The sequence below is a fragment of the Misgurnus anguillicaudatus genome, chromosome 6 (assembly GCF_027580225.2).
Source record: "Misgurnus anguillicaudatus chromosome 6, ASM2758022v2, whole genome shotgun sequence".
Taxonomy (NCBI): domain Eukaryota; kingdom Metazoa; phylum Chordata; class Actinopteri; order Cypriniformes; family Cobitidae; genus Misgurnus; species Misgurnus anguillicaudatus.
Genome location: NC_073342.2, coordinates 18568451 through 18582114, shown reverse-complemented (window position 1 = coordinate 18582114; position 13664 = coordinate 18568451). Strand labels below are relative to the sequence as shown.

The 13664-nt window shown below is 37.0% G+C and overlaps 1 protein-coding gene across 4 annotated transcripts in view; it reads left to right on the top strand.

The window, feature by feature from the left end:
- Nucleotides 1–1325: 1325 nt before the first annotated feature.
- dyrk4 (dual-specificity tyrosine-(Y)-phosphorylation regulated kinase 4) overlaps nt 1326–13664 on the top strand; it is a 28407-nt gene continuing 16068 nt past the window's right edge. The window contains exon 1 of one of the 4 annotated variants that reach the window (XM_073868655.1): nt 1326–1466. In XM_073868655.1, the coding sequence (XP_073724756.1) occupies nt 1413–1466 (54 nt within the window). In that variant the 5' untranslated portion in view covers nt 1326–1412. Of the gene's footprint in view, nt 1467–5648; nt 6030–11183; nt 11662–13664 lie in introns of those variants that run through there. The other 3 variants (XM_073868656.1, XM_073868654.1, XM_073868657.1) reach the window with 3 other exon arrangements.

Sequence of the window (13664 nt, the reverse complement as noted above, 5' to 3'; positions counted from 1 at the left end):
TCATTGTTTTTTGTGTTTATATTAGAGTATATTATGCTTTATATATTTTCTTTTTGGTCTGGTGTATGGAAGTTACTTTGTGTGTGAATAAAAGTGGTTACAATTTCCTTGGCAGTGTGAGTGCAATGTGTGGTGTCAAACCTTGGAGGCTACTCTTACCCTAAAATCCTATTTTTTTTTTTCAGTTTTATACACAATTGTATTCTGTTAGCTAGACAAAAAACAGTACAGTAACCATTGTCAATGAAGGACTGGGCTAAGACTGAAATGTGGACATAAGGTATATTTCAATGGTCCTCTGCCATAGTGACAAAACATCTAAACATTTTGACTTGCAGTGCTTACACAATGCCAAAGAGATAAAGCATTTTGGGGGCATTGACTGTTTAAATGAGAAGGAAATTTAGTTTTGACACATGAGTGAACGGTTTTGGGAGAGGTATGAGCTTTTGCAGGTGAACCATGGTGTTGTGCCGAACCATCCAAGTTATTTTGACAAAAGCGCCAAGAGTGTTGAGAACGTCCAGTCTGTTTCAAGAAATGAGCCAAAGCAAGGATAAGGATATTTGCCATTTTTGTGGCACTGACGCTTTATATGAAAAAGGAATTTATTTTTGAAGCATGAATGAACAGTTTTGGGAAATATATGAGCTTTTGCAAGTGAGCTATAGTGTTGAGCTGAACTGTAAGACTGTTTTGCCAAATGATCTTAGAGTTTTGAGAATGTAATTTCTGTTTCAAGAAATGAGCCAAACCAATGGAGAAAAACTGTAATCCAATGAATCATTTTTTTGAGTGTACTATGTAGTTTGTAAACTACATACTTCAAAATATAACATAGGATGCTATTCTGAACATAGATGATGTGTTTTCATTTAATATAATTGCTTTTATATTGATATTACAGATGTATAGTCCATATTCTGACAAATAAAACATACAGACAATTTATATTGCAGTAAAAATAAACGTACTGTAACTGTAGCATGCTATTCTGAACATAGCCGGTGCGTTATTATGTATTGCATTTTTACAATTATCCATTTATTATGAATAGTTTTTACTTGAAAAGTAACACAAAACAGAACGGGACATTAAAACTATTATGTAATGTGTTTCTCAAGGGTATGCTAGCATCAAATGATAAAACCAAACCTGCCAGCTGGCTGAGAATGAACATCAGATGGCCTGACTGCACCTGTCTTCATCACTCATTGCCCTATCATCAGGTTCCTTCCCTGCCTGGGTCAAACATGTCAGCAGCAGCCGTCGGGCACACAAGCAGGAGCTCCATAGCATCCAAACAGTTTCATCGCAGCCTATGCCGTAGCTGTTGTATACAGTATACAAGGACTGGATCTTTATTTTTTTACCTATTTGGATTCATCTAAGTTAAGGTGTCTTTGGTGGAAATGGGCCCTAGGGCAGAATCAGAGAGAAGAGAGGGAGAAAACAATGGAGATAAGGTGAGACGATGAAAAGGGCGATCAAACAATGTGAAAAAACATTCAATTGAAACTACACACTGCATTTACAGGTGTGATAGGTTTGTAGTGATTTTTTTAGGTCTCTAGTTATACACAAGGTGTGTAATTCACATAATGTAAGAAAAACAAAATGTGTGTGTGAGACAAAATTAGTAGAATATTGTTTTGAATTACGAGTCCTTGAATTGTCTATAAAGCCATGGGCTGCACCGTATTCAGTTTAGTTTGTTGTATAAAGGCTTCATACAGTAATATGCAAAAAATATCCAAAACTATCTGAAAATATTTTGGTGCTCGAGACATAAGACTGCTGTACATAATTATTTATTTTAATAGCGTAAATATAGTTTAAAATGAGACACTAAAATAGGTTTCCTAAAGTGACACAGGAACCGCTTTACTCTGTAAACAGCACGGAAGACTCAGCAGAAGACAAGCCAAACAGAAACGCTATCTGTCTGTCAATTATTTTGGGAATGTAAGTCTGCTCACATTAGACTTGTTGACATACTGCATCTTTGGAGGGTGAAGTTAGCTAAATTTAAAGCAATTTAAGGCCCACCTAAATTTGGTTGTAATAAATAAACTGCTTTAAAAAGCAAAATATCCAAAAAGTTGGATTTTAATGCTGTAAGATTGCAAACTTCATTTCATTTTTGAACAACACATCTCAAAAGAAATTTGTAAGCGTTAAAATGTTTTAGATTACATACACTCTAAAAATGTGCTGTAATTATGCAGCTGGTTGGCAGTAACTTACTGTAGAAGATAAAGTCAAAAAATGTTTCATGTTCATTTAACTTTGAACAAAATGTTGCCAGTAAATAACATAAATGTAAAATCTACAGTAAGTTACTGGCAGCTAGTTGCCAGTAATAACCATTAATACTGTAATTTCCACAGACATTTTTTACAGTGTAGATATTTAATCTATAGGGGAAAATCCTTTTGCCAAAACAAGGTTGTCCCTAGTGTTTAGGCTTAAGGTTTCTAACTTCACCCAAGCAACATTAAGGCAAAACATTGAGGCAACTCATCTCTTGAGTTTAGTCCTCTGGTAAACCCATACGACAAGACAGATGTATGCAAGAATCTTGCAATATAGCTTTCTGTATGTGTTGATGCATGCGTTTTCTTTTTTGTTGCAAATATAAGGTGTTTTCAAGTTGTATCAGGTGTAAATTTAGAAGTTCAAGGTTTACTGTATGTCGCCATGTTATTTTTATCCTTTATTGTTGTCCCATAAACTTATATATCATCTGATGTATGCTTTACTGTTTTTTGTTTTGTTTCAACGTTAGCAATGGGTTATATGGTAACTACAAAGATTTGCTGTAATTATGCAGTTGGTTGCCAATAACTTACTGTAGAAGATAAAAACTAAAAAAATGTAATATTCATTTAACTTTGAACAAACTGTTGCCAGTAAATAACATAAATGTAAAATCTACAGTAAGTTACTGGCAACCAACTGCCAGTAATACTGTAATTTCTACAGAATTTTTACAGTGTACAAAAAAAATGCTGAGTGGTTTGATCCCATGTTTGTGTAAAATATAGACAAACTCAATCTTGGGGATTATATTAATTTACAGTTTGCTGGATTGTTTAAACCCAGATATGGACATTTTCTAGATTAATTTAACTCAACGGTTATGATTTTTAATGTTTAGTTACCCAACCGTGGGTTGAAACAATCCAGCACTTTAAAGTTTACAGGATAGTGTAACTTATTTCAATCATTCGTAGCTTGTAGCTTGACAGGTTAAAGTTTCAAGTAGATTCCCCAGCACTGTTAAAAGTGTGAGGTTACTTTGGCACAATGGTTGGCTCAGTATAGGGCATCTGTGCTCAAAGACTCAAAGTCCAGGTCAAAGCCAAAACAAAATCCAAAGCAGAGCTTTTCAGATTAATTAGATGTCAGCTGTACTTGCCATCCAAACGTGAATAGATGCTGAATGTTGTCATTGTCAACCTGTCCCATGCATGCCCTGTGTATGGGAGTGTGTGTGTGCGCATGCGATAGGGATTAACCCCTGTGAGGTCTGGCCCAGACGGCTGACCTCGATATACAGTAGATTCTCATGTTGCTTGTATAAGTAATGGAGGCATTGTCAGTTTATCTCTCACTGAAGTAGTATAGATTTGGATATATCCAACGTCAGTTGCTATCCAGCAGGATTCATAAAAATGTTTATAAAAAGTCACTATTATGCTTTATGGTCATGGATTAATGTTACAGAGTTCAAAGTCAGCTATTTATTGAAATTTATTGAGATTTATTGAAATCAGCTATTTATTGAAACTTCATTGATGAGTCCTTCAATGTCTTGACAAAACTGTTTTAAACCAAAAACCGTGCATGGGCTTTTGGAATTAAAGGCAAGTGAACAGCTGTGCACAATAAAGTTGAAGTCTTTAACATTACATGCTACATTTTATTCAAGAGTGTGTAATGTTAAAAATTTGCATTCTCTTAAAGGATTAGTAAATTTTCTTTAAAAAATCCAGATAATCTACCCACCACCATGTCATCCAAAATGTTGATTTCTTTCTTTGTTCAGTCGAGAAGAAATTATGTTTTTTGAGGAAAACATTCCAGGATTTTTCTCATTTTAATGGACTTTAATGGACCCAACACTTAACAGTTTTAATGCAGTTTCAAATTGCAGTTTCAAAGGACTCCAAACGACCTCAAACAAGGCACAATGGTCCCATCCAGCGCAACAATTGTCATCCCCGGCAAGAAAAATACAAAATATGCACTCCCAAACCACAACTTCTCGTCTTCCTCTGGCTGTGTGATGCGCCAGGGCGACCTCAATACGTCATCATGTCAAGAGGTCACGGATGACGTATCGAAACTACGCCCTGGTGTTTACAAGTGTGGAGAAAGAAGACTGTTCCGACGTCATTGTATGTCGAATGATACCAATTAATGTCTTTGTGTCAGTTTATCGTTTAAAATGGTCCGCAAATGTGCGTTTCATATATGTAACACGTGACCTTTCCATGGCATTACGCAATTACGTGAGGCCGTGCTGGTTCGTCACACAGTCGGAGGAAGAAGTTGTGGTTTAAAAGTGCACACTTCTGATCTCTCCTGTCAAAAATGGCAATCGTTTCGCTAGATAAGACCCTTATGACTCGTTTAAGGTCGTTTAGAGTCCTTTGAAACTGTGTTGAAACTGCATTACAACTGTTAAGTTTTGGGGTCCATTAAATTCCATTAAAATTAGAAAAATCCTGGAATGTTTTCCTCAAAAAACATAATTTCTTCTCGACTAAACAAAGAAAGACATCAACATTTTGGATGACATGGTGGTGAGTAAACATTTGGATTTTTTTTAGAAAATGGACTAATCCTTTAAATATACAGTTTCTGTATCGTGTGAATGTGGACTGTTATAAGCAATGGGATAGTAGATAATAACACATCCACCTCACATTGAAAACCCCAGTGGCCATGTGTAATGTCAACAGAGCCATTACATAAGCATAGAGTGACACGCTTAAATTGATGTCTTTCAATAGTCAGTCACAATGTTAACAAATACATTTGGTAGACACATTTACATTTTCAGTCGACAGCAAGTGCGCCCTGACCGATCCAATGTGTCCTCTTTTTAGTGGTGTTGAGAGATCTGTGTATACAAATGAGACCCCACAGACCCCAAAGATGCAATGGTCAGAAAGATTATCCCCCATAGAGGCACATGTCTGAGATGTTACTATGAAGGACAAGACTTGTTTTCCCACTCTGTCCAAATTGGTCCACGTGTTACAGTGGAAAGCCTCTGTGTGCATGCCAGGGGATAAGATTTCTTCTCTGTGCTCTGCGGCTGTTTGTCAGCGTCCTGGGGGAATGTGAGGAATTATCTCCAGCTCTGTCTCCAGGAGACTGCTTCAGGGAGGGAGGAGTAACCAGAAGCCCACGACAAAATCTGCTTTGGCTGCCCTTGAGTGGAGCTCCGCTGTCAGGGATCACTCCACCGATCTCCCCTGATGCTTCCCATAGAGAAAGAGGAAGATGATGCTGAGAGCCCCCACAGCTCGGTCTCCGGCTCAGGATGGATCCCATGTGGGAACATCTCCACACGTCACCAAGCTCTCCCTGTGTGCACATTTCCATCCTTTTATCAGTGACTGCAACTCACATCTCTTTAAGAAGATGTGGAGATGGCACACGAGATGATGTCTTAGATATCCTCCTCACTTGATCCTAAATATGAAGAGTGTTCATTCGCATAGCTGAATGCAGAAAGATTACAACAAATGGCTAAGGTTCGACCGTGGAGCATAACTGAACATCAAACAGACTCATCTTAATCCGCGATGGTTTCTAGTTATATCGGCAGAGTTTTTTTACATGCAGGTGGATATAATGTGGTATAACTCAGGCCTGTAGTTTTTGGGGCATGGGGAGAAGTTATGGGTGGAGAAGGGACAACGCTATCCTGCTGTGGATTTGAGATCCTCCAGAACTGCTGGGGAACGAGACTGAATCAGAGGAATCAGAGGAATAGGAGGGTTCAACCTGAGGTAAAGACTTGTGGAGCTATGCTAACAAATGTGTCATCTCCTAAAGTAAATCGCTTGTATTAATACTAATGAAGGACAAAGAAATGTAAAGAAACATTTCTCTGTATGTTGATTTACCAATGTACGACTGAAAATTATTAACGTGATTGCAAAGTAATAATTTATCAGATGTATGATAGGATGAATTTACAAGGCCAATAAGGAAAGCTTAACTTGATAATAGAAAATCTATTTAGCAATAATCTACTTAATTTCATTATATCAAGTTATATACTTTGTATAAAATAATGAAATGTCTATAGACACTGAAATGGATGTGAACGACTATACAAAAAATAAAATCTGATGTCATGTGTTTTGAGTGGTGCATGCTTCACGATTGTAATTTTTGGAGAAACTGTTGCTTTAAGACAAGCATTATTACGGAGCCCCTAAGGGGTCATGAAGCAAAAATTAAATAAAGTTTAGTTTCGCATGCTCACGTGAAACTTTCGCGTAAACACATGGAACTAACGCGTGCGCACGTGAAACTAACGCGTGCGCACGTGAAACTATCGCGTAACTTTGGCTTTCACATGTGCGCATGATAGTTTCACGTGCGCGCGCAATAGTTTCATGTGCGCACGTGAAAGTTTCACGTGAACACGTGAAACTAAACTAAAATCTGCACATGAAGGTTTTGCATGAGCACATGAAAGTTTCACGTGAGCACATAAAAGTTTCACATGAGCACATGAAACTAAACTTTAGATTTTTTTACTCCAATGTCACCTTAGCAGCTCTGTACATTTTAAATTATAGTGTCAAAAAAATTATCAAAGCATTGAAAAGGTCCCTCGCTCACTAACTCTGTTTCATTTCCCTGTGCCAGCCGAGAACTTAATATTGTTCTGAAACGTTATGTTAATTACTAAAATCATATTAGGAGGCTGAATTGCAAAATAATCAGGAATTAATAATTTCCAGCTGTGAATAGTGTTTACCTCACACATTTCCATGGCTGCTTTAATTTAGGCAGAGCTGTTATTTTTGTAATATGGAGTCCTGAATGGGATGGACATGAGAAGCGGGCTGGCTCGCAAGGGTTGGGCTGGTAAAAAGACATCATGTGTGTCCCCTTTCTGAGCCCTATTGTGCTGAAGCAGCACTTCAGTTTATCCCATAGCTCACAATGATTACTGGAGCACCTCAGTGTTATGTAACAAAAACACTAATCATAATCAGACCTCTCTCTCTCTCTCTCTCTCTCTCTCTCTCTCTCTCTCTCTCTCTCTCTCTCACTTTCTTTCTGCTTCGGTAGGCAGTCTAGTTTATTCTCACAAGGGAGTATAATTAGTTACAGTCGGAAAGCTTTTCCAAAACCGAGCTATGTTAAGATGTTACGCGTGCACAGTTACAGTTGAAGATTTGACTGCCATAGTTCCAGTGCTGTCAACCTTGACGTTCTTAGAAAAGGTTTCATGTAATATGTCGTTTAAAGTTAAACCCAAAATAAAACATTATTATTTGCGACATTACCAAATTGTCCTTTTGGGAACTATTCCTTTAAACAATATATCAGTAAATGGACCTTACATAATTAAGACATTAGTACTCCATTATTTTATTGTAAAGTTGCTTGAATACTGTGCTAAAAGAATAAAACTTACATTACCTGAATGTGAATCCATATAAACACAGTCAGCGTAAGTGTGACATTTGAGAAAGGAGGTTCGATAATAGGCCTGGAGAGTCACGTTGAATCAGATGGAGCGTACAGCTTCCACCTCTGCCATTATACATGTGAGCTGGGTAATCTATAGGGAACTTGTGTTAAGATTTATCATCTACACCAGTGGTTTTCAAACTGGGGGCCGGGGCCCCCTGGGGGGCCGCGAGATGGTGCCAGGGGAGCCCCAGTTTTATGACATTTTATGAAATACATTAATTTAATAGGAATTCTGTGTAATTAAACCTAAACAAAATAAGGCTACTAACCAAAAGCACTACTTTTTTGTATAATTTAATGTTTTTTTTTTTTATTAAAATGTTGAGTTTTAGAACAGTTTTTTGTCACAAAATTTCTTTGGGGGGCCGCGAAGGAATGCACCGTACACAAGGGGGGCCGCACGCTGAAAAAGTTTGGGAACCACTGATCTACACTGTAAAAATAATGCAGCAGGATGAAGATAAAACAACTTGGTTTTGCAAGTCAATTTAACCTATTTGACAAAATTGATTTGACAAAAATGCTGCATTTTTTAAAGTTAATGAAACAATTATTTTATACTTTTACTTCACAGCCAGAAATGGAAAAAATATTTTGTTAAACATTTGGCTATCAGTCATGTCATATTCAAAAGATTTCACTATTTTCAACATTTTAACCATGATGAATATAGACATTTCATTGGATGCACATGCTGTGCTGAATTTACGCGTCTGTCACGAAGTTAAAGGAATAGTCTACTCTTTTGCCATATAAAACTATGTTATTACCTCAACTTAGACGAATTAACACATATCTATCTTTTTTCAATGCGTGCACTGTACAGCGCGTCGTGAATGTGTTAGCATTTAGCCTAGCCCCATTCATTCCTATGGTACCAAACAGGAAAGCCACCAAACACTTCAGTGTTTTCCCTATTTAAAGACTGTTACATGAGGAGTTATACCAGTAAGTATGGTGCCAACAAAATAAAACTTTTTTTTGGTACCATAGGAATGAATGGGGCCAGGCCAAATGCCAACACATTCACAACGCGCCGCACAGTTCACGCATTGAAAAAAGATAGGTATGTATTAATTCGTCTAGATTGAGCTAATAACATAGTTTAATATGGCAAAAGGGTAGACTATTCCTTTAACACTTCAGGGGTTTCATTTATAAAACTGTGCGTAGGATCCTTAGCAAAATTCTATGTACGCACAAAAGCCAAAAATGACATATGCCCAAAAAAAACATAAGACTTATAAAAAAAAGCAATGTTCTCTTGGTAAATTACAGATCATTTGCAAGTGTGCGTACATGAATCATCCTCAGATCCCATCCTGCAACCCCACTCTCCCGTCAAGTATGTTTTTTTTATAGACCACAACCTTTGCGTGGGAACTGGCGTACGCAAGTTTCCAGACCTGTTTTGTGCATACGCTTTATAAATGAGGCCCCTGGTCTGTGGTTGTTTATCGGTCTGGCTAACGACTAAACTGAGCTCTTGAACAAATATCTTGTGAAAAAAGTTTGGTTTCCTAAAGATGAGAGGACATGGATCACAACTGTGCAGAGAGGTTTGACAGCCAGGCAAGAATTCAAGGATCTGTAGCTAGCATTGTATACATTCATTTTACACAATACTGTTATAGGTCAGTGTAATGGTTGATACGCTTTAGCTTAAACTAAGGTCATTTACTGGTTATTTATTTTGCTTGTCATCTAATATAGGGACTCTGTTGCTATTGATTCTATGTGGTGGAAGTTTACAGGAAGTTAAGTTTGGTCCACAAAAGCCGTTTGTGTAGGCTATGTTGTTGCTGCTGAAAGCATCTATACTCACTCTTTCATTTCAAAGAAAAAAAGGACAAATATAAACGAAAGACATATCACAGACAAGATCTTTCTATCTTAAATATTTCTTCTAGACACAAATTAAATTAAATAGAGAGCAATATACATTTTTCTGTGTCTGAGTTTCAGAAGAGATCTCAACAAGTGTCACAAACTGAGATCAGATTTGCCAAATCTGTAATGAAAATATTTCAATATTAACTTTCTTATTACATTTACCCATCTCCAATTGTTTTACGTGGACATTACATTAAAGGGGACATTTCACAAGACTTTGTTAAGATGTGAAATAAATCTTTGGTGTCCCCCTCTCCCAGAGTACATCTGTGAAGTTTTAGCTCAAAATACCATATAGATCATTTATTATAGCATGTTAAAGGTATTGCAGAGGATTTTCTTTTTCCGGGTGGATCATCAAGACTATTGGTCCTCCTAGTTGTCAATCAGGAGTGTTGAGCAATTGCATTTTTTTTTAAAAGTGGAGAAGGCGGTTATTTTCTAAAATTCGAGAAAATCCTTCGCTACACCTTTAAAATGTAGGTGTGAGCAAAAATGTTTGGTCCTTCAAAATGCAAATGAGTTGGTCTCTGCACTAAATGGCAGTGCTGTGGTTGGATAGTTCTGATTAAGGGGAGGTATTATCCCCTTCTGACATCACAAAGGGAGCCAAATTTCAATGACCTATTTTTTCACATGCTTGCAGAGAATGGTTTACTATAACTAAGTTACTGGGTTGATCTTTTACACATTTTCTAAGTTGATAGAAGCACTGGGGACCCAATTAGTTGACATGGAAAAAGTCAGATTTTCACGATATGTCCCCTTTAATTGTACAGCTCCATATCTTGATGCATTTTAACAATTGCATCATTTGTTTTAATTTTTCATTTGTTCATTAGTAATTTAAGGGGATTTTTTTCAGAATAAGACTATAACACAGCATACATAAACTCTGTTTAATCTTTCATCAGTCGTTTGAACGTTAACACTACTCTTTCATTGCATGAAATGAAAGCAAAATGTGCAAAGAAATAAATACTAATTTGAAACAAAGTATGAATGAGAAATGAATGACCGCAATTTCCTTTTTGGCTGAACTTCTGTAGAAAGTGTGTAACATTCTGCCTTCAATGCTTAAAATAAATGTCCTGTATTGATTATTAGCCAAAATAAGCACTCAAATCAAGTCCAAATCTCAGTTAAAATCAGTTTGTTGATCTAATCAAAGCTAGGGCGTATTTGATTTGATCATTGGGAAAGTTGATTAATCATTTGGGGTGTGGGCGTATTAACCACTTTCACTGCAATGTATTTTGTCCTCCCTATCTCCCATTTAAATCAAAGCACACTTACATTTAAATGCTTATGTCCAAATCGACTTACAGTGCATTCAATATACACATTAGGCTATTATTTAATCGGATTGCTCTGATTGAACCCACGACCATTGCCAACGCAATACTCCAACAAATGAGTTAGTTACTTTAAATGACAGTTTAGGTTGAATAAAAGGAGTTTATGGCTTACTCACTTACATTTTGAAGCAGGTTTTGACAATAATGGCGTTATTTATTAGCATCCCATCGTTCGTTGACAGGTGCAAACTCAAAAAGAGTGCACGCGGTAAACGGATAGTGAGGAAGGCGGTGCGAGGCGAGCTCTTGTCTAGTACGCGCGTGAAGCACTCATTCACTCACGCTGGTCGTTTGTGTTATTAGAGGCTGCACACTCGGACATTGTTAGACTTTGGGACGAATATAATGTCTAGGATAGCAATATGAGTTCAGTACTAGGTAGACAAATCTATATCCAGTCAGTAAAGCTGAACAGGTGGCGTATCTGAGCGCGAGCAGACGGACAGCTTCCGTTAATCTCTTGCTGACGAAAGCTCACCACAGGGAAAACCTTCAGTTCCTCAAGTTCTCATCCTGCTGTTTGTCCCTCCTGTAAAGGATTCCTTTTGGAATTTAAAGTTTCCCGTTGGATTTACTAGCAAACACATTGTTTTGTTTTTTTATGCCTTGTGACTGTGATGTGGTGAATGTCCGCGTGTCAAAAAGCGACATGTTTCCTGAAATTAATAACAAGGTATGTGTGAAGAAGAACAAATTTTGTCTTCTTTTGCATATATTTTCAATATTTATGCATTGTAAAAACTTTTGTTTACAGCACATTAACATCAGTTTAGTTCAACATTTTTTCTTTTTTTGTCTTATTCTGGCTATTATCAGATCTAGTGACATGCACCTAGCCCTTTAAAATGGCTTGTAAGTTAGTTGTAACTTGATTTAGTCAGATTGAGCAGTGAAAAGCATTTAAAGGTAACCTGAGAAAACATTTTACTACGGTAGCCTACTGGTAAAATTATTTAAATCTCCCAAATATTCTCAATTCACCATACTGTTTTTGTTATTATAGTAAGGCTATAGTCTAGAAATGCACAATAAATTTTCCTCAAATAGTGTTAACGATCTCAGATTATTTATATTCATCTATCTGGTTGATTGAGTTATAGTTTGTTTGTCTAATTTAATAGTCTTTAGAGAACTTTATGTTTGTTTATTTATGTTTCATTGCACTGAATGTCCCAGAAGCTTTAGATTTCATCATATTAGAGATGACATTACTCAATGTGTCCAATTGGTTTTAATGGTGATGGTCTTACGTTCATGTGCATCTGTACGATTTGTCCCACAGATTAATTGCATTTTGAAATCAATATTGTCCATTTTCTGGCATAGATTTATGCAAATAGACCCATTGAACCCTGTGGTAGGGGTATATTTGGTGTCTAAGTATTACCACTTAAGGTTGTTGTCAGCAAAACTATGAACGGCGCTGAGTGTTAAGAATGGCATACATTTATGTTCTTATCACGGGTGTGGTTTGGGGTTTTCTTATGACCAAAGTAGTTTTTTTCTGGATTAAAAATTCTACTTTTGTATGTCTGTGACAAACTAACACACACACACACACACACACACACACACACACACACACACACACACACACACACACACACACACACACACACACACACACACACACACACACAAAAAAAAACAGCCACTCACACACACAAAAAAAAGAAGGTACGAAGGGTGCCGATACCTCAAAGGTACACACTGGTACCTTAGAGGTACATATCTGTACAAAAAAGGTACATATTGGGACCTTTCTAAAAGGTACCATCCTAGAGTGTAGGATATAAACAGCAACATTTATACTGGGATAAAAATGGAAGATTAAATTGTACAGAATATATTATAGTATTCAGTAAAATACAAAAAAATTAACCCACTAAAATAAAAAAAACGAACTTTTAATTTTCTCTTTTATAAATGTATTAATTCTTAAAAATTAACAGTTATTCTCCTAAATTGCAAACCAGCTATGAAACTTTGATCATTCATAGAGGTATGAATGTTATTTGTGTGTTTTTGCTGTGAAAATGACTTGCAGACGTTAACCTGAGCAGGTGTGCTTAAGCCAGAGAAAAGAAGCTTTCACGGTAAATGGCTAGTTAGCTTGTAAGAAAGTCTCTACACACCTATGCATTGCACACTGACCCACATTGGTAACACAAAACCATAGTTCTGCACACAGAAACTCAAAGGTGTTAATATTTGAATGAGCCTTTTAAATTCTGGGGCTCAAATTGCACGGCTTACGTGCACAACCTACATTTTTACTGATTGTTTTCTAAATGCATCCATTTGTTGCAGTCCATGTACTGAATCCCATGCATGACCCTTAATAAGCCCATATGCATGCCCAGTATGCGAATGAATGCAGTTGAGACCATACACATCAGCCAAGGAGGATATACAGCTGAGCCACAACCTGTCATACTGTATGTTTTAGACTCCGTAGATAATCCCCTTGCAGATTAAGTAGGTGTGTAGTTGAGTGACACCATTCAGTTGTCCGTACTGTATGTGTCTCCGTTTGGCCAATCTGTTTGATTTGGCAATGGCACATGTCCACCATCTAAAGTCCTGTCTTTGTATGCCTGCTCAAGAGTCTTCAACTTTAGTGATTGCCTTCTGGCCTGAAGCTTTTCATCTTGTCCATATGTTATCTGTCACCAC